Source organism: Nestor notabilis, unplaced genomic scaffold (genome assembly GCF_000696875.1).
Source record: "Nestor notabilis isolate BGI_N333 unplaced genomic scaffold, ASM69687v1 scaffold6135, whole genome shotgun sequence".
NCBI lineage: Eukaryota > Metazoa > Chordata > Aves > Psittaciformes > Psittacidae > Nestor > Nestor notabilis.
The window spans coordinates 8222-28756 of NW_009928724.1; the positions used below are offsets into that span (position 1 = coordinate 8222).

At 43.7% G+C, this 20535-nt stretch overlaps 1 protein-coding gene across 1 annotated transcript; it reads left to right on the top strand.

Moving 5' to 3' along the window:
- Positions 1-1643: 1643 nt before the first annotated feature.
- NUTF2 (nuclear transport factor 2) lies at positions 1644-19556 on the top strand. The gene is made up of 4 exons (XM_010014634.1): positions 1644-1774; positions 3832-3903; positions 7815-7913; positions 19013-19556. The coding sequence occupies exons 1-4, from the start codon at positions 1676-1678 to the stop codon at positions 19124-19126; spliced, it is 384 nt and encodes a 127-aa protein (XP_010012936.1). The 5' UTR covers positions 1644-1675; the 3' UTR covers positions 19127-19556.
- The last annotated feature ends 979 nt before the right edge of the window (positions 19557-20535 follow it).

Consider the following 20535-nt stretch of genomic DNA (forward strand, 5'->3'; position numbering starts at 1 on the left):
TCTTTCACAGGCTACAGAGAATTCTGTTCTCAGCAAGGACAACCACCTTGCCAGCTCTCTATGCTATCACATTCTCTGCTACACAGATGCCAACCATTTTCTCCCACAGGTAGTTCTGGGTATCTAAGCTCTAGCAGTTACTGGTTTGTATTTTACTTTGATAGTTGAATTTACCCCCCTGAAAACTTGCATGCTACCTCCTGTTACACCATTTGTCTAAGTTATTTGCTCTTCTGTAAGTCTGGCCAAATTTGTCTAACCTTAAAACTTCTGGCCTAGGGTTTGAATCCATTTCAGTTCCCATTTGTATGAATAAAGCTCAGAACAGCCAGAGGCCTAAAACATGAAAAGAGCTTTCTTGTCTGATGCTTAGAAAGCGAGGTCTGGTGATACTTGATATGGAGAACTTGGTAACATGGTGTTTTGCTGCTTTTAAGAATTTGTCAAATTTTAGGTATGTAAGTAATTGACATCCAAAGGAAGCCAAAATAGTTACATCCTAAAACAGAATGTCGCCCCTTTGCATACTCACAGTGCAACACAGACCTGTAGCTCAAGGGTTCCTGGTCAGGGATTGTAAAGAGGGTCTAGTGGATGGCAGATCTTGATGTTTAGCAACTATACTCAGATCTTGAAATGTAATGTCATGGTTTTTTAGGGCAGTGGTGTTGTGTTTTGAATTCTAGCACATTTCTTCAGTCTTTCAGAGAACAGGATAAAGAAAAGAAAATTGCTGTCTTGAAAAGCTCACTGGCATGGTAAAGCAATCATTTGTACTGATCCTGCATGGTCAATTCTAGACTGGGTCTGCCTGGACTGTTGCACATGGTCTATGTCTAATCCCTGTAAAATAGAGGGACTCATGTTTGGAAGCGTGGGATGCCACTGAGCTTCTAGTACCTTGATCTGGGGGTTCTCACTGCTCTGTAATATCAAGGTTTGTATCTTGAAATTGCTGCAGACTCAAAGATAAATGCCAAGTGTACTTTACCTTTAGTGACAGGATGGAAGAGGGAAGTAAGTGTGCTAAGCAAAGAGCTAGTGAATTAACTCCTGTTGTATATCATTGAGAGGACACTTTTCCGTAGAGTGACCTGGGAATGGTGAAATATGGAGGAGCTGAACAGATAAATCAGTTGGTGTAAGGCACTTGCAAGCAGTCTATATTAACTTGCAAACAGTCCATATTAACATGTCAGTTGTTTACAGTAAATGAGATCAAGTTGAAATAGCAAGTGCTTGCCAGCTTCTTCAGCTGGTATAATTGTTGAAATATGTGAATATAAGGTGGTAAGAATTGATCAGTTTTGTTTTCATTCTCCACTTTTGTACGTGAGTTGTGACTTCACACTGAAATAACTCTAAAAATCTCCAAATAATAAGGAATTTAACAAATTGATATCCAAGTGTTTTATTTACAAAAGTCTGGAGTACAGAAGTGAGGTTTGTCCTACTTTTTCCTAAGAAAAATTCTGGCCACCTGAGAGGGCCTGTGTTTATTGCTACCTAACACTCAAGCCAAGTGTTATGATTATTTCTGTGACCTTTCTGATGATGGTTTGTTTTGATTTATTGTTGTTTTTTTTTTTTTTTGTGTGTGTTTGTTTTTTGTTTGTTTGTTTTTGGTTTTTTTTTTCCTTTTTTTACAGTCTCAGGCTTTAGGTGAGGATTCAGAATGGGAGACAAGCCTATCTGGGAGCAGATTGGGTCCAGCTTCGTACAACATTACTACCAGCTTTTTGATGCAGATAGGACTCAGTTAGGAGCAATATATGTAAGTATCTACACAACGGGGGCTGGGGCACTCCCTCATTATCTCTCTAGGTTTCCCTTCATAGACCCTGTGGAAGCAAACAAATTTTATAGCATGTGGGAATGAAGCAGAGAGTTCTTGGATTTGTTTTGCATTCCTGTATCTACTTCACCTGAAGGTTCAGTTTTCTGCTCTAGTTGTGTAATCCAAGTCAATTGAGTTTTTATCACCAATTCCAGGTACAGATGTGTGCCAATCATTTTTGCTGTGAATTGCTTAAATTATGAATTGGAGTACCAAGTCAAAGACTTGTTCTACAGTTACCCCCTGCAGTTGTTTGGAAGGAGATGCTACAGCTACTTCTTTTCTCTGTTTTGGGTGTGTGGCTACCTATAATGAAATATTTTGTTATTTTTATGCCATTTTTTAATCTGTAAGGCATTGGGACAGCGGAGGAGTTGCTCCCAGGTTCTTGATACAGCAAGTGGTTGTGGAGGTAACCTGTAGCAGAGAGTCAGGTGGACACTAATTAGATACAGTGTGAAGCTGAGTGTGTTTCAGGAACAGCAGATCTCCTCACCATCTTAATTTTTGTCCTCTGCTGCTCTTTGCAACATCAGGAGTGTCCTGCACTGCTGTGTGCTCACCAGCTGATAGCTGAAGTGGATTCAGTATGGCAGGTTCTAGGTCCCCTCTGCTTTTGTGGCTTTCTATGCTTGAACGCAGTAATGCTTGAGAGGATGGCCTCATTCCCTGGCCTGGCTTCTCAAGTTATCAGCATAAGAGGTTGATGTCATGTAAGATGCAAATGGCGTCAGCCAGGTGATTTGCTCCGTGACCTCAGGTTACACAGTCTAAGTCTATCTCTCCTAAAAGGAGCATGTCCAAACTCAAAAGCTTGACGCTGTATTCACAGGCTCTTCATACTGCTTTTGGTTGCATCTGTGACCCTGAAATGCTTCATGCTGTTGCCCCTGGTCCCCTTCTTTGTTCTTTTGGCTCTTGCTGCACTGTATAGTTCCTCCTGATGATACATGGAGGACCAGAAGAGTTTTCAGAGTGGCTGTGATGTTGTGCAGGTTCAGCACAGTGTGGCTGGAAGAAGTGGCTTTTTCACTTGGTGTGGGTCGAAAACAAGCCCTGGAAAGTCTACCAGAGAGCATACAAATAGAGTTCTTAGGAATCTGCCATTTTCTGCTGAGGCATTTAGAGCTTCAGTGAGAGTTGAAAAGTGGATGGGAAACAGTTAGGAATTGTGTTCCTGGAGGTATTTAAACTCAAGAAGGTGGAAGGAATTCCCATCTGTGATAGGGTATACAAGAACTTGGACTACCAGGTATAAGGTGAAAGTGCTGTTTGGAGATGGCAGCAGGCAGACTTTGAGCTCAGTGAAAACCAATTCAAATGTCTGTTTGCCACAGTTTAAGGCTGGGTTTGGGAAGGCAGAGCTATGTCAGTAATTGGATATTGTGACTCTGGTTTGAACAGAAGATCCTAAGCTGAGCAGAAGGCTTCTTGCCTGTTGCTGTTGCACCTGACACAGAGTGCTCAGAACACCTTCCTTCATATTCTGGAAATGCCTGTAGGCTGAACCACCTCAGTCACTTCATGCCACGGAGGGCAGTCTGTTAGAAAACCTTTAGAGGCACATTCTGTGTTTCTGGGTGTGAGTAGGATATGCAAGTCAGTACCAGAGAGGAAAAAATTGGTTGTGCAACTCACTTTGTTAGATTTCTTCACGTATTTTTGGCTTTCTACATGCTTAACTTTATGTCCATATGTTTATTATTATTTTTTTGTATCCTTTAGATTTGTTTCTGAGAGCTAACTTTGATCCAAAGGCAGGAACTTTCTTTGCTGGTAGAATCATCATAATGAAACTTAGTCTATTTAATTTCTAGTTGATCATTCCAAACTTTTTCAGTTGCTCTTTGTAGCTACTTTCCATCTCACTTGGAGGTAGTTTTCAAATAGCTGGATCCTAAGGATCTGTGCCAAGTAAACCAAGTACCTCACGAGAGTTGTTTAAGGGTTACCTAAGCAGGCTGATGATTTTTTTTTTTTTCTTTTCCCCCCAGATTGATGCATCATGCCTTACATGGGAAGGACAGCAATTCCAGGGCAAAGCAGCTATTGTTGAAAAACTCTCTGTAAGTCTGTAATCCTTCCTGAATGCTTTGAGAAACAGTTCTGAAGGCTCTTAGTGAATGGCTTCTGAAAATTTGAGTTAGACTTCATCAGTTTAAAAATATCAAATGTGGGACTTGTGCTTCCAACTTCTGGTCTTCAAAAAACATTACTTGTGATTAATTCTATGTAGTGCGTTGTTCCACTGGGAGCTCTGCTGGTGGAATGTTAGCTGGCTCCCTTAGTTTGCAAGATTGTTTTGTGACTGTAATTACATTTGACATTGTTAACTTACTTTTAAAGAAAGTATAGTTCATAAACTGACCCTGTGATCTAGAGGGATAAAAGGTGGGGTTTTTTTTTCTCTTTTAAAGCATGCCAAAGAAGTAGCAATAGCAAACTTACTTGGATCTGCCTGTAACAGGCTAAACACGTTATTGCAAGGAACCATGTGCTTTCTGATACATAAACTACAAATATTTTCTACAGTAGAGAACCTGACTTCTCAGTGCGTCATTTCTAAGTTGTTCAGATATGAGCAGTTATGGTTCAGGATTTTGAAACCAGTGTTTCCTCTTCAGCAAGTGACAGGAGAGCATTCTTTACTGAATAGAGACTGAAATTCTGTGTTCAGTTAAACTTGGATAAGTTTTATCTTTTTGAGTAAATCTGTGCTTCTGTTATAAAACTGGATGTACTTACAAGCTGTCATGAAACTTGAAATTCTCTTGCAAGATGCGGAGGGCATGCCTTAGGCCCTCAGATGTTCTGCTCGGAGCATGGTATATCAGGCAGATACACCATTTTTATTGCAGATTGAGAAGAAAAATATTTAACTCAGATACTTGTCTGATTGCACAGCTAATGCTCCTGTGTTTTGGAATCCTGCTTTCATACAGGACATCTTGAACTGTGAAGGCTGAGATTTGCCCTTTGGTTTGTGATTTAGGTGCCTGCATTGCCTTTGAGAAGGTCATCGCTGGTGCACCTGTACCTTGCTACAGAGTGGGAATTAACGCTTGTTCCTTCTATCTTAACTGGTGCTGTACTTTGGAGTTGTTTCTAATAGTGTGCCTGTCCTAATCAGGGGCAGCCTGATTTACATTGAGCATTTGAGGTAATTATCCTGTAGTTCTATGAACCTCCTGGACTGAGGAGGCGACTGGGAGAGGTAGCTTTGTTGCCAGGAGTAAGTTTCAGTTACTTAACTTTATTCTTGCAGAATTTCCTTTACCTGACTTCAATGAGGATTCACTGGTTTTGATAGTAAAAGCCCAGAAAAGTTTTAGTTTCAGAAGACACCAAAGCCTTGGTTGTTGTGTAGCTTCTCAGATGTTAGTCACTTTTTTTTGTACTCTTCATATCAAGAATGCTCTCTTCAGTACAGGTGGATGTCCGTAAGCAACCATTCTTTTGAGGTAGCCTCTCTCTATTGTACAAGTCAGTGATCTCTGCTATCAGGTGACGCTACTTTTTCCAGTGGGATTTTCCCCACTGCATCACCTGAGTAACTCCTTTGGCTGGCCAACCTTTGGAGTCCTTTTCTCTGAAGGGGACAGTCAGGTACTTGAAACAGGCACTGTCTTAATCAGCCTTGTCTTTGGTTCTTTGTCACCATTTTGTAGCACCCTTGACTCCAAAGCTGGAAAGTTTTCTCTCCCCAGTCTCACCTCTCATTGGCATCTTGTCACACTGAAAGCTGAGTTCTGGGTACAACCACATTAATTCCCCTTCATCCCTCTGCCTTTTCAAGAAATTCTTCTTGCAGGACTTGTTCAACAAGAAGCTGTTATGCTGAGGTGGGACCAGGCTTCATAGTAGCCTTTTCTCAAAGAAAGGGTGTGCAATGCTCCAGCCCATGTTTGTACAGGCCATGTGGGCACATTGCATGTTCAAGTTTGGGATGGTGACCCTGGAAAATACTCTGCAGGTGGTTCAGGAAAGACTGCTCTGGACTTTTTTTGTTCCTAAATGTCTATTCCATATTACAAACCCATTGGCTCACTTTGCAGTTCATAGTAGGTTGGCATTGTTCTCCTAGCCAAGAGGAAACACTGCAGGCTTTATTGATGAGTGTTCTTGAATAGTGTCCCTCTGATTAGAGGGCTGATTCCTACACTTCCTTTGCTTCCCTGGGTCCTGATCCTTCCACAGATTCTGTGTTCTTTCTTATCTAAGGATTCAGCTTGCTGGTATTCTTTCGTATTGCCTTGAGCTTGTACAGCCAAAACTGTACTTCATGTTCTTGACACTGGGACTCAGGTCTCCCATTCTTGTACCTTAGGCCTTCTAGGAAGTCTTTCAGGCTCTTTCCGCTAGAACGAAATGCAGAACTTGTCAAAGAATGTGTTTGGGTCTGCTTCAGCCTGTTAACAAACCAGGGAAATGAAGCAAAGGCATTAAAGTATACTCTGAGGTTTAAATGACCATGTGCTGCTGTCCTCTGAAGTGCATGGACTCTGGGTTTCGCGGCCTTTCAAAGCTCCATTGTACTAAACTGCCAGTTCTAAAGCATCTAGCATTAAGACAGCTTTTGCTATTACAGTACCAAAATGTCATTTGTGTGACAGGACTGTGAGATCCCCTAAATATTTGATACTCATAGCTTGGAGTCATCCATGGATGGAACGTGATTGTGGTTTTGGTTGAAAGAGAGGAATTGTGCCCCAATGTCTGGTGTTTCTCAGCATGTGTTCCTTGCACGCTTAACTTGAGACACACTTGCACTGGCTATGTGAGCATTAAGGGAAGAAAAAAGGGGAGAGGTGTATATGTGGATTTCCAGTCTTTGAAACTGGTTCTGGATCAACCGCGTTTCCTTTCTGTTCATAGCCACTTGAACAAAAAAGCAAACTGGGAGTTGTCTGGTAAACCCCAGTACGGGATCGTACAATCTTTGAACACTGTTCAAAACACTGTTTGAACACCTAGGCTGGGGCAATCCCAGGCGGGATTGGTTGTGGAGAGAAGAGACTCAGAGCAGCCTGAGGAGACGGACTTCGGGGTGCTGGTTGACGAGAAGCTTAACATGAGCTGGCTTCAGTGTGCACTTGCAGCCCAGAAAGCCAGCTGTATCCTGGGCTGCACCAAAAGAAGCATGACCAGCAGGACAAAGGACGTGATGCTGCCCCTCTGCTCTGTTCCCGTGAGACCTCACTTGGAGTATTGTGTACAGTTCTGGTGTCCTCAACATAAAAAGGACATGGAGCTGTTGGAGCAAGTCCAGAGGAGGGCTGTGAGGATGGTAAAGAGGGCTAAAGCACCTCCCATATGAAGACAGGCTGAGAAAGTTGGGGCTGTTCAGCCTGGAGAAGAGAAGTCTGCGTGGAGACCTCAAAGCAGCCTTCCAATATCTGAAGAGGGCCTACAAGGGTGCCGGAGAGCGACTCTTCATTAGGGACTCTAGTGGTAGGACAAGGGGTAATGGCTTCAGACTTAAACAGGGGAAGTTTAGATTAGATATAAGGAAGCAGTTCTTTACAGTGAGGGGTGGTGAGGCACCTGAATGGGTTGCTCCATCCCTGGCAATGTTCAAGGCCAGGTTGGACGGAGTCTTGGGTGACATGGTTTAGTGTGAGGTGTCCCTGCCTATGGCAGGGGGGTTGCAACTGCCATGTTCCTTTCCAACCCAAACCATTCTATGATTCTATGTTTGTGCCTTCATCCTGTGGACTTTCATCTTACAGTTGATATGAAGCTCTTCAGGCAGTGTAATCAGACCAGGAAAAGGTGCTGTTTACTGTATAGGGTGACATTATTTCATGTCTCAGTGGCTGAAAAGCACAACTGTCTTGAACAACCCAGCCTGAGTAGTGCCAAGTTGCAACTACTGCCGAAATAGTCAAATACTTCATAATGTTGGATTTGCTTGATCTTTGTTTTGTCTTCATGCAATGATTGTACACTTCCTTATTTTGCTTTCTTTTCATTGCAGAGCCTCCCTTTCCAAAAAATACAACACAGCATCACAGCACAAGACCATCAACCTACACCTGACAGCTGTATACTCAGTATGGTAGTGGGACAGCTTAAGGTAAACTCCTTCCATGACAGGTTAATAAATGTTTATGTCATAGGTTTTATTTTTAGGATTCTAAATCATCTGATCTCTGAAACCATTAAAATGCTCTCTTGGGTGAGGAAGGAACACAGTAAGCTTGTATTGGGGCATCATTCTGCTCTTCCAGATTGTCAAGAAACTGGCCATCCTTTCAGATAACTAGCATTAGATAAACCACCTGTAATTTGGCAGCCCTATGTTCCTGCCAAGCAAAGTGCCATGGTTTTTACTGTGCTACAAATATCAGGAGCTCTGGAAACATCAGTATTTCCCTTACTCTGATGCAGTAGGGTTTCAGTGTCTCGTGTTTAAAAGCATCATTACAGTGTTCTTGGTTAATACAAGCACATCTTGGTTAATGTGCTCTTTTATGTAACATGTGCATCGAGCTGTGGCTTGGCAGACAGTTAGCTGTCAACCCTTCAGTAAGACCATGCTTTTTTATTTGTTACCGCAGTATAGAAGAACATAGTCCTGGTGTTAATGCAGTGCAGTCCCTCTGTGGTCAAAACTGGTTCAACAGCGGGAGTGTGGCCTCTGAGATCAAACACTTAATGTTTAAACAGCTGCTTCTTTGAAGAAATTAGATTATTTTTCAGGCTGTAGTTTGATTACATTGCTGTTAAGTTATTGGAGTTCAGTTACACAGCTGAACTGTGTAAACTGACCCAGTCCTGTTCTTTTGAGGACATGTTGCATTGTATACCAGGGTCACAGATTTGTAAATTGATAGGACTACTTATGAAAGAAATTGTCCTGGAATCTGCAAAAAATATCCTGTATGTAAAGTCAGCTCAAGGCAGAACTTGCTCACAGTGGGCAGTGGTTATTTACAAAGTGTGAAATTACATAGCAGTAGTTAAAATTACCAGAGATAGTTTTGTCAGCGTTTGGTCCAGCCATGCAGTCAAGTCAGGACCCTAAAGCCATCCAGTCTTTAGAGTTACTTGAATGCAGTTTCTTTTAAAGTAGCTGTTTAGTCTTCATTTTCCTGTTAACTCTGAATGGCACCTCCAGTATCAGAGCATTCAAACTTGCGCTGACTGAACTGTTAACCAAGCAAACATAGGACTGAAAGTCAGAATTCCTCCTGATTGTTTTGGGCTGGGCAGTTAAGAAGAGTGGTTCCCAGTGTGTTGCATCCACTTCTAAGCCTAACATAGATAATTTTGGCTCTCACCACCAGCTGCTTTTGCTTCCTAGCTGCAAGTTCGATTCCAGCTTTCTTGTTGCTCAGTCCCACCTGCACACACTGTTGAGGAAAGACAGCCACAGATGGCCATGGAACAGTCAGTTGCAAGACAGGCATGAAGTCAGATATGCTGAGCTCATCTGTTATAGTCTTGGGTGTGCACAATACTCAGTGATGAGCCCAAGACTGTTTGATGCAATGTCTTGGGCCGTTCACATCTGCACCTGGTTTTGCACAGTCATGTTTTTAAGACTTTTGCAAATTCATCAAGCAGGTCACTGCTTGCAACAGCGATTGTGTTGAATCCTGTGGTAAGACACCAAGTTCTGAAAGATTCTGTAAAGCTTTTGGGTTTTCTCATCCTTTAGTATGGTCATCAGGGTTGTAGATGCAATTTGGCAGCTTTTGATAAATACCATGGCTTGGAGTAGTGCTGTTTTTATTCCCTGAATAACTTCAGCTTCTTGAAATTATCCAGAATAATTCAGGGATCACGTGTTAGTGCATCTTTGTATTTGGAAAGAACATAGTGGATTAAAGTATTCCTGTTGTCATGATCAAATCTAATTTGTTCGTGAATTTTTAGCAGGAGAGGCAACATTTTTCCACTCTTTTATGTGTCTCCAGTTTTAGCTTTAAAAAGCACATTTCCAGCCTCACCAGTGCCCAGTACAGGGATACAATCACTGGCCTGGCCCTTCTGCCACACTGGTGCTGATACAAGCCAGGGTGCTGTTGGCCTTCTTGGCTGCCTGGGCACAAGCTGCTCATGTACAGGTCCGTCAAACAGCACTCCCAGGTCCTTTTCCATGAGCAGCTTTCCAGCTGTTCTTCCCCAAGCCTGTCGTGTTGCATGGGGTTGTTGTGACCCATGTGCAGGACCTGGCACTTTGCCTTGTTGAACCTCATCCTACTGGCCACAGCCTATTGATCCTGCCTATCCAGGCTCCTCTGCAGCGCCTCCAGCAGATCAACACTCCTAGCCAACTTGCTGTCTTCCACAGACTTACTGAGGGTGCACTTAATCCCCTCATCCAGATCTTCAATGAAGATATTAAACAACACCAGCCCTAAAACCAAGCCCTGAGGGACACCACTGGTGACCACTTGCCAACTAGATGTGACACCATTCACCAGCACTCTTTGGTCTCCGCCATCTGTCCAGTTTCCAAACCAGCAAAGAATCCACCTATCCAGGGCATGAGCAGCCACTTTCTCCAGGAGAATGCTGTAGGAGACAGTGTCAAGTGCTTTACTAAAGTCCAAATAGACAACGTCCATGGCCTTTCCCTCATTGACCAAATGGGTCACCTTATTGTAGGAGATAAGGTTGGTCAAGCAGGACCTGCCCTTCATGTACTCTCATGCTGAACCCAGAGCTCACTGGTTCTGATCCCTCCATTTTCCCACATTTGCTTTTCATCTCACTTTTTTTTTGATCTCTGCTCCATGACCTTCCCTGGCACTGAGGTCAGGCTGACAGGCCTGTACTTCCCTGGGCCTTCCTTCCTGCCCTTTTTGTAGAGAGATGTCACGCTGGCCAACCTTCAATCCTCTGGGACCTGTCCAGTAGACCAGGACTGCTTGCAAATGATGGAGAGTGGCTTAGCAAGCTCCTCTGCCAGCGCTTTCAGCACGCTTCGGTGTAACCCATCTGGCCCCATAGACTTGTGTACGTGTAAGTGGAGCAGGAGGTCACTAACCATTTCCTAATGGATTACGGGGACTTCAGTCAGCTCCCCATCTCTGCCATCCAGCTCAGGGAACTGAGTACCCTGAGGATGGCTGGTGTGACTATTAAATGCTGAATCATAGAATGGTTTGGGTTGGAAAGGACCTTAAGATCATCCAGTTCCAACCCCCCTGCCATGAGCAGGGACACCACACACTAAACCCTGTCGCCTAAGACTCTGTCCAGCGTGGCTTTGAACACTGCCAGGGATGGAACATTCACAACTTCCTTGTGCAGCTGAGGCGAAAGCAGCATTAAATACCTCAGCCTTTCTCTCATCCTCGGTCACTAGATTTCCCCTAGTATACAGGAGAGGATGGAGGTTCTCCTTGGCCCTCCTTTTATTGCTAATATCTTTGAAAAAGTACTTTTTATTATCTTTTATGGCAGTGGCCAGATTTAGTTCCAGCTGTGGCTTTGCCTTTCTAACTTTCTCTACATAACCTAACAACATCCTTGTACTTTTCATAAGGTAACTGTTCCTTTTTCCACAGGTGAGAAATTCTCTCTGGTTTTTTTTTTTTTTTTTTTTTAACTCCCCTGCATTCCAGCGCTATCTCCCTGTTCAGCCAGGCTGGTCTCTTCCCCACTGGTTTGATTTTTTGGCACATACAGACCACCTGCTTCTGCGCCTTAAAGATTCCACTCTTGAAGAGTGTACAGCCTTCCTGGACCATTTTGTCCTTCAGTAATGTTTCCCAAGGAATTCTGCCAACCAGTGTCCTAAACAGGCCGTACTCATTCCTGTGGAAGTCTAAGGTGGAGGCTTTGCTGACCTTCTTCCTGACTTCTCCAAGGATTGAAAATGCAGTCATTTTGTGATCACTTTGCTCAAGACATGTTCATGACATGAACATGAACCTCGTTGTCATATGTGGAGAATACTTGTGTGACTATGTATGTGTTGATATTTTAATGCATTGCAGTGCTGTTCCAGATGCAGTACTGTAACTGGGAACAACTGGGTTCAGCTAGTGCATTGTAACAAGTGGTTCTTCTGTATCTCCAGTTGAACAGGGTGCACTTCAACACACAAACATGGAGCTGCATACTTACTTTTTTTTTAAAGTTTGTTTCTTAGTGGTGTGGTAGTTCAGCTTGCTTCCATAGGTCTCAGAGAAAATCAAAGAGAAATTTGCTCAAGAGAAATTTGCACAAGGGAGAGCACTTCCAAGAGCAGCAGTAGCAGAAGGGAAAAGCCATGCTTACTGTTCAGTTATCCTTTCCATGGCCCTGTGAGCCAAATTCTTCAAAGCCCAGTACAGTCAATGTATATGCTTGTGAATCCTCTGCTGTTTTCCAAAACTTGCTTCATTTTACGTAATGAAGGAGCATGCACAATACTTTTAATAGAGTAATCTAAGAAAATAATAATGCTAAAATACCTGTGACATGCCCTTTCTAAGAACTCATTCTTGGCATGATATTTAAATGGATTTTCTGAGGCCTTAGTTGCTTGAGTTGCTAGTCCCAAAAACTCTTAAGTCACCTGAACACATTTTGCATTTCTTTCTTAAACTATTGTATTTTGATCTTGTTTGATTTTAGGGGGAGGGCAAAAAAAAACAAACCAAAGCAGAACATTCTGCTCTCCCTGCATATATTGTGAGCTGCTACCAAATTGTCACAAAGCCTCAGCTTTCTTCTTAACTGCACAAGAAGAGTTCTGAAGAAATCACAGGGCCAAGGACTACTACTGTCAGACCCTATTTCCTGTGACAGAATACTATGCCTTAAGTAAACCTGCAGGTTTGAGTTGGTTTAAGCCTTTGGCCTTCCCTGCTAGATGGGGATTTAACTGGGGTCAGTTGAAATCATTACTGCTGTGTGACCAGGTCAAGATGTGTATCTGCTCCAGCCCAGCATGCTAATACCAGTATGAACTGTAAATTAAAACAAAGCAACATGTTTTGCAACAGAATAATCATGTGCACTGACAGGACTGGGCACAACAGCTTCTTCGAGATGATGTTGGAGAATAATAGAGCATCTAAGTGGGGTGCATGTTACTAGCAGGGATCTTACTCTAATTCTCTTATCAGGTTTTATTGCTGTTCTTTGTCTAGATGCATGTTTGCTTGCTTCAACTAGGAAGAATAAGCATCAGTTTAAACCTGTAGGAGTGAGTTTTATTTGGTGTGACCCTACTTTGCCACTGTTCATCCAGACTGTTACCCAGCGTGCTTCACCTCATAACATATTTCTCCTGTTGTGCTCAGGCAGATGATGACCAGGTTCTAGGCTTCCACCAATCCTTTTTGTTGAAAAGTTTTCAAGGTGCCTGGGTGTGCACCAATGAAGTCTTCAGGCTAGCCCTCCACAACGTCTAACCCGCTGCCTTACTGCTCTTCTATGCAGGCCTCTTTGTCCTGGTTGAGTAAGGAGTGCTTCTTCTCACTCTTCTGTTCCTTGAGCTCATCTGAGAAGCATGGTTGTGGCTTGTGCCTTCTCAGAGCAACCTTGCAGACCTGTGGCTGTCCCACAGAGTGTGAATTTTGAAATGATTGTTGCAGAATTAATTGTGAATAACTAATTGTTATGTGGTGTTTCCTAGCCTTAAAAGGGAAAGGCAGTTTGCAATTAAAATCACTGGATGGTTTTGTAATGCATGCTGAACACTTAAAGCACTGCTTAAAGCCTGTTAAATGAGGCTTAACATCTGGAAGAACCTCCTATCTTAAGTAATTATAGCCTTTTCTTTGAGATAAGGATAGTTGCAGCCCTGCAGTTCAATTAGCAGATGCTGTGGGGTGCTAGTGGAAGAGTTAAACTGTCTTTGACCAGAAAAGAGGAGAGCTGTGCAGTTAAAGTTGGATTGCAGAGCAGTGTTGCATCTAGTACTCTGACATAACCCACGGCTCTCTGAGCTGAAGACTTTCTACAGTTTGAGCCTCCAGGTCAGAAGGGATGTAGAAAAACTGGAAGTAGTCAAAAAGCTGCCAAGATTGTCAGTGTTCCATACACCGCTTGTGGAGCTGGGAAAGGAGGGGCTAATGGCAATCTGCCCTGTAGGTGGAAAGTAATTGAGTGCTTAACCTGAAAGCAAACTGTTCTTGGTGGTGCCAAATAATGTAACAAAGGATGGTGGCTGCAGACCAGAACTTGGTAAGTTCAGTTGGGCACCAAGGAAGATTCTCACTGGAAGGCTAAAACCCTGGTGCCTGTACACCTTGTGAAATATCTGTGCTTGGAGGCTTGGAAGACTCTGCTAGACAAAGCTATGCCTGATCTAGTGGGAAGTGTCCGTACCCATGGCAGGAGTGCTGGAATAGATGATCTTTAAAGGTCCCTTCCAACCCAAACTGTATTGTGGTTCTGGATGCACTGCTGCTGGTAGTCTCTGCTCATACTGAGCATGAGTCTGGCCTGGAAACCAGAGGATCCTTCCAATCTGCTTCTGCTTTTGTTTTAATTGAAGGATGTTATGAAAGAATTAGAACTGCATGAAGGAAAGCTTTGTGGGAAAAATAAAGCCCCTGTGTTTCAAGCCTCACATCTGGAATGCAAGTTTTGAGTTGGACATAGCTGATTTTGGGAGGGAAACTAAAGGTAAAGAATTTCAGTGATGTTATCTGAGCTGAGGTAAAGATCCAAACTAAAATGGGATAGGATTAGTCTATGCCTTCTAGAGCATCTCAAGTCACTCAGCTGTGGGTCTTCGCTGTGTGTTAATAGGACATATTCAGAATGTTGGGAAGAGACTATAAATAATTCACTTTGCCTTAAATATAGTCTAGGATTTTCCTTGTTTTTAAAGTATACTGCTGCTCTATGCTCTCAAGAGATAACATGAAAGGGATGAAGGAAGTGATAATGTGTCTGCATTGAGGGAATTTGCCATCTGAACAACAGCAAGTATTTGAGGAAGAATTCCCTTTTAATCTTTTCTTTTTCATGTGTCTAGTCCTGAATTGTGCAGGAGAGGAGGAAATTCTCCTCAAGCCAAAGCACTGGGGGCTGCAGTGCAGCTGGGCTTAGCAGAAATGAAGGAAACCTATGCTAAAACCACTTTGGTGGTGGTATCTTTTTTCCAGAGGTATAGTTTTAAATTGTACTCATGTCAGTAATGACATGCTCAAATTTGGTATGAAAACTACTTAAAAACTTGTAATAGGTGCCTCAGTGACCTGAGAAAACCATAAGGCAAATGAGAGTATACTAAATGCTTATTAATAGCTGTGATTAGAAGTAATTCAAGCTGAAATGCTTCTGCCTGGCTGGTTTAAACTAAACCATTAGAAAGGAGCTGACATGAATATGAGTCCATTCCAACTTGGTCATGGCTACAAAGAAGACACTCTCTTTTTATGAGGAGTAACATGGAAAAGAAGGACCTTGTTCTTTCTTTTTCATTAGCTTGAGAGCTAAAACTGTGGAAATTGCCCAGAGAAGCTGTGGCTGCCCCATCCCTGGCAGTGTTCAAGGCCAGCTTGGACAGGGCTTGGAGCAACCTAATTTAGTGGAAGGTGTCCCTGCCCATGGTAGTGGGGTGGAACTGGATGAGCTTTTATGTCCCTTCCAACCCAAACCAGGCTGTGATTCTTAAAGATGAAGGATAATGGGTACAAGTTACTGCTGGGGACATTCCACCTGGACACAAGAGGAAAACTTTTCACACTGAGAACAACCAGCCACAGGAATAATCTCCCCATGGAAGTGGTGGACTCCCCAGTGCTGGCACTGTTGATTTGGCTGGACAGGGTGCTGGGCCCATCTAGTCTAGATCATGCTTTGTCTAGAAAGGTAGGACCTGATGATCCTTGAGGTCCCTTTGTGCCTAGTACTCTGTGATTTTTGTGATTAGTCAAAAGGGATAGCATTAGTAAGATGGTTTACAAAGTCATGTCATAGAATTGTAGAATGGTTTGACTTGGGAAGGACCTTAAGATCATCCAGTTCCAATATTAGTGTTACTTGCCCATGTCACCCAAGACTCCATCCAACCTGGCCTAGAACACTGCCAGGGATGGAGCATTCACACCTTCCTTGGGCAACCTGTTCCAGTGCCTCACCACCCTCAGTAAAGAACTTCTTCTTCATATCTAACCTGAACTTTCCCTGTTTAAGTTTAAACCCACCCCCCCTTGTCCTGTCACTACAGTCCCTGCTGAAGAGTCCCTCTCTGGCATCCTCGAGGGCCCCCTTCAGATACTAGAAGGCTGCTCTGAGGTCTACAGACAGCTTTTCTTCTCCAGGCTGAACAGCCCCAACTGTCTTAGCCTGTAAATAGTATGTGCCGTGCTCCTGCCCCGATCATCCTCATGGCCTCCTTTGGACTTGCTCCAGCAGCTGCATGTCCTTATGTTGAGGACACCCAGAACTGTACACAATACTGCAAGTAAGGTCTCACGAGAGCAGAGTAGAGGGGCAGTATCACCTCCTCCAACCTCCTGGTCACACTGCTGTGGATACAGCTCAGGACACGGGTGGTTTCTGGGCTCAAGTCCACATTGATGCCAGCTCATGTTCCATTTCTCATCAGCCAGCACTCCCAAGTCCTTCTCAACCTGCTCTGAATCTCTTCTCTGCTTAACCTGTAGCTGTGCCTGGGATTGCCCCGACGCAGGGGCAGGAGCTTACACTTCACTTTGTTGAACTTCATGAGGTTGGCATTAGCCAACTTTCAAGTGTGTCAGGGTCCCTCTGGATGGCATCCCTTCCCTCCAGTGTGTCGACTGCACCACACAGCTTGGTGTTATCAGCAAACTTGCTGGGGGTGCTCGATCCCAATGTCTGTGTCAGCAACAAAGATGTTGACACCACTCGTCACCAGTCTCCAGTTGGACATTGAGCTGTTGACCGCAACTCTCTGCATGTGGCCATATCTCAAACTTTAATGTACGGTTCTGATGCTACGTAGTTTTCTTAAAGATTCCTTTATGGCCAGAAACCTACCAACTATCAAGCAAGCAGTGAGGCCATACTGTAAAGCTAGAAGAGGCATAAACACACAGGTATTGGTTCACAGGCCACCTCTTCAGCATGAATAAGCAAGCATCTGTTCTGAACACCTCTAACAGTGATAGTACTTCTTCTGAAGTAATTGGCATGATTGTTGCCATGTGCTAATGAACAAGATGGACGGTGGGTTTAATTCAGCATAATTGCATGTGTTCACGCTATGCTGATTGTTAGGGAGCCTCTGCCTAATGCAAAGGAAGGTGTATATCGACGTGGCAAGAAGTTGTCCAGTTCATGAGCCTGTTGAAGAGTGACTTTATTGACATTTGTCTTGCTTGAGGACTTTTCTTTCATTCATCTACTGAACACTTGACTTGCTCATACTTCTGGCCTTGTTGCCAGCATTAAATTCTGGCTGTAGTTTCCTTACTCACTTTGTCCTTTATGGTTTTATAGCAATTTATCTTGCCTGTTCACCTCACCCTGATCACAGATTTGCAAGCCAGAGAGTCACACTCAATTGACTTTCATTGGTAGGAAGCTGTCCTGTAGCTGGACCATCTTTCTTGTCCTTCTCTGGCCTTTCCTTATTGTATAATCCTTTTTTTCTTTTCTTTTCTTTTCTTTCTCTTTTTTTTTTTTTTTTAATATTAAGAAATGCATGCAGGATTTGGTATGTAGGTGTTCTCTGTGCACTTATGCAGTTGCTTACTTACAGGTTTTGGTTCTCTGTTCCTTTCTAATAATTGCTAACACTGTGCTTGCCCTGATAGCCTTTCAGCTCCCAGCTGGTTTAAAAAATAAATAAAACCTGTCCATCCTGATTTCAGCATCACTTTCCTAAGAGGTCATAGCTAATCTGGTTATCTTCTGTGGATTAGCATACACTTACTGAAACTGCACTTCATCTACACCACTTCACTTCCAAGGCAGTTGTCACTGTGAAATCCTGGCAGTGGTTTTAGAGCTGAATGCTGCTTTTACATGCATTTGATCCTGCCAGTGCTCTGGCAGACCTGCTGGTTTGTGGTGTAACTAACTGATGGTCTCAGCAAGTTGCTCCTCAGAGCTGACTTGTTTCCCAGTCAATTTATCACTTATGTATTACTTTTAAAGTAAAGATATTTTTGTTTATTTTGTAGTCTGCTTTGCACTTCCACCTTTTCATATGCTGTTCTTGGTGGAGAGCAGCAGAGCATTGTGAATAACTAGTCAGCTCTCTGACAGGCTGTTTCATGTACTGCTCTGGCTGCTGCTTTTCAATGCCTTGTTTTTCAGTGCATTTCCCCCTTTTTCTGAAGCTGAATGGTCATGTGCTGAAAGAATAGAGCTTAAAATCCTCCTAAAATGCTGAGTAGAATTGTGAATGTGAATGACCACACTGTGGTCGCTATCAGAAGATTGTTTTGTAGCTTGGTCCCATGCTGTTCAGATGAAGTCCTGTTGTGTGAATTCCAGCTCATTTGGGAATCATTTGTGTTGTTATGAGGCTTCAGTTCCTGCATGATGTCTCTGAGGAGACTCGTAAACATTAAGTAGGAGAACTAGTCTCCCTCTAATACTATGTTCTACTTCTGTAGAAAATAGCAAACAGCACAGGACCTATGCTAGTGCATGCAGGTGGATTGTCAAAGGCAGGAGTTGAGGCTCTGCTGCAAAGATTCCCTGGGCTTGGAACACCTTGTTGCAGCTATAGCAGATACTTCACTCCATTTGAGCTGTTCCTGATGGCAGATGTGGGAAGTACAGTGTTGCTGGCCAGCTGAACATGTTCTGGGAACACTTTCAAAAGCCTCAATCAATGCTTAAGTCATTGAGGCAATATTGATACCGACTTCCACAGAAACTCCCTTCTGTCACCAAAGCACAGCAGCTAAAATCTGATTTTGAAGCACCCTGGTTTATCCTGATTCCCAGGCAAGGCCCAAAGCAGATGTGTGATTCAGCAGCGAGGCAGGCATGCTCTTATCAGTGTGGTGAAGCTGTAGGAATGACATGGCCTCAGGTCTTCCAGAAAACCCAACTTCAGATCACTGCAGGAGTTCTGTGTCCTTAGGCCCTCAATGTTTGTCTGCAAGGTGCCCTGGACCAAAACCTCTGGTTGTATTAGTGTCTCTCTCAGTACTCTGCATCTTACAGCATGTGACATCACTGTGAACGTCAGCTTTTCAGTTGTCTTATCGTGAGTTTGGAATACAGTTTGCAATGAAAGAGCTTTTTGAACTTTTTTTTCCTCTCTCTCTGCAGGCTGATGAAGATCCTATCATGGGATTCCACCAGATATTTCTATTAAAGAACATCAATGATGCCTGGGTTTGCACCAATGACATGTTCAGGCTAGCACTGCACAACTTTGGCTGAGCAGGCAACCCCGAGGCACGCCAGCTTTATTTTTGGTTCGTTGTTTTCTTTTTCCCTTCTCTCCTCTTACTGGTATTATTCACACTCATGGAACATTCCAAATATCATACACAAACCTGCAGCACTGCAGAGTGTGAGCAAAGCAAGAGCTGTGACCTGCCCTTCTGCTGAGTTTACATTGTCATAGATGAGTTTCTTGTGCATGATGTTTGGAAGTTAGACTTAGCTGCATTTGACAAGAGAAATTCATGTTGTACCAGCATGCCTCGGAAAGAAGTAATAATGCAAAAGGTGGTTGTTTATGTACTGACAAGATGCTCTATAACCCAAAGAAATGAAAGAACAGCAGCCTGTACAGCCCAGATACTGATTTGTTCAGATGTTTCAATGCTACATTACACAATAAAACCTTGAGATTTTCTTAACTGTTTAAATTGTTTTAATGAGTTGGATATGGAGTAGGTGATAGTGCTTGCTGTGGATGTCCCATGTCTGCCTCGTGTGGAAATGCATACAAGCCTACAACTCAGACTGAAGAGCACTTGACAGTTGTACCAGGAGAGGCAGTTCTAATATGCCCTTGGCCATACAACTTTCTTCTCCCTCTTTCCCAGCAGCTTTTATTTTGTTGTATTTTCTTCAGAGGCAGGACAGTATCTCACGCTGCCCTCCCGCAGTTCGTATACAGCTCTGAAGCTCTGGCTAGGTCCGCACTCTGCGGGGCTTTTCTGAGCATCCCTGCGCTGTCAGTGGAACTGGCTGGTAGTACAGCCTCTGCTGTGCAGGTTTCCAGGACGTAGTCGGCTGTCGTGTGTCCTCCATCCTGGAGGTGGCGATGTTCCACCACTGAAGGGATTCACTAATCACGGAATGGTTTGGGTTGGAAGGGACCATAGAGCTCATCCAGTTGCAACTCCCTGCCATGGGCAGGGGCACCTTCCACTAGACCAGGTTGCTCCAAGCCCTGTCCGGCCTGGCCTTGAACACTGCCAGGGATGGGGCAGCCACAGCTTCTCTGGGCAACCTGTGCCAGGGCCTCAGGACCCTCACAGGGAAGAACTTCTTCCCAAGATCTCATCCCAGTGTCCACTCTGTCAGGTTAAAGCCATTCCCCCATGTCCAGTCCCTACAGGCCCTTGTCCAAAGCCCCTCTCCAGCTTTCTTGTAGCCCCTTTGGGCACTGGAAACTGTCCTAAAGTCTCCGTGGAGCCTTCTTCCAGTTCTGTCCAGCAGATGAGGTGGCACAGGAGCAGAATTGCCTTCACTTTGCATTCAGACCTCACTGAGCTGTTAGGACCCAGTTAGACCCACGCCTTGCTGGGCTTGCTTTTAAAGTTTATGACCATGGCATTGCCCTTTGTTTGAGGAAAGCCTGGAATGGGGCATGCTTGAGCCAGTTGTGACTCAAA

Excerpts from the sequence above, each read along its gene's own strand:
- NUTF2 (XM_010014634.1), top strand. The coding sequence starts at position 1,676 with ATGGGAGACAAGCCTATCTGGGAGCAGATTGGGTCCAGCTTCGTACAA. Across the intron at positions 3,904-7,814 it reads CTATTGTTGAAAAACTCTCT|AGCCTCCCTTTCCAAAAAAT; the intron begins GTAAGTCTGTAA and ends TTTTCATTGCAG. Across the intron at positions 7,914-19,012 it reads TGGTAGTGGGACAGCTTAAG|GCTGATGAAGATCCTATCAT; the intron begins GTAAACTCCTTC and ends CTCTCTCTGCAG.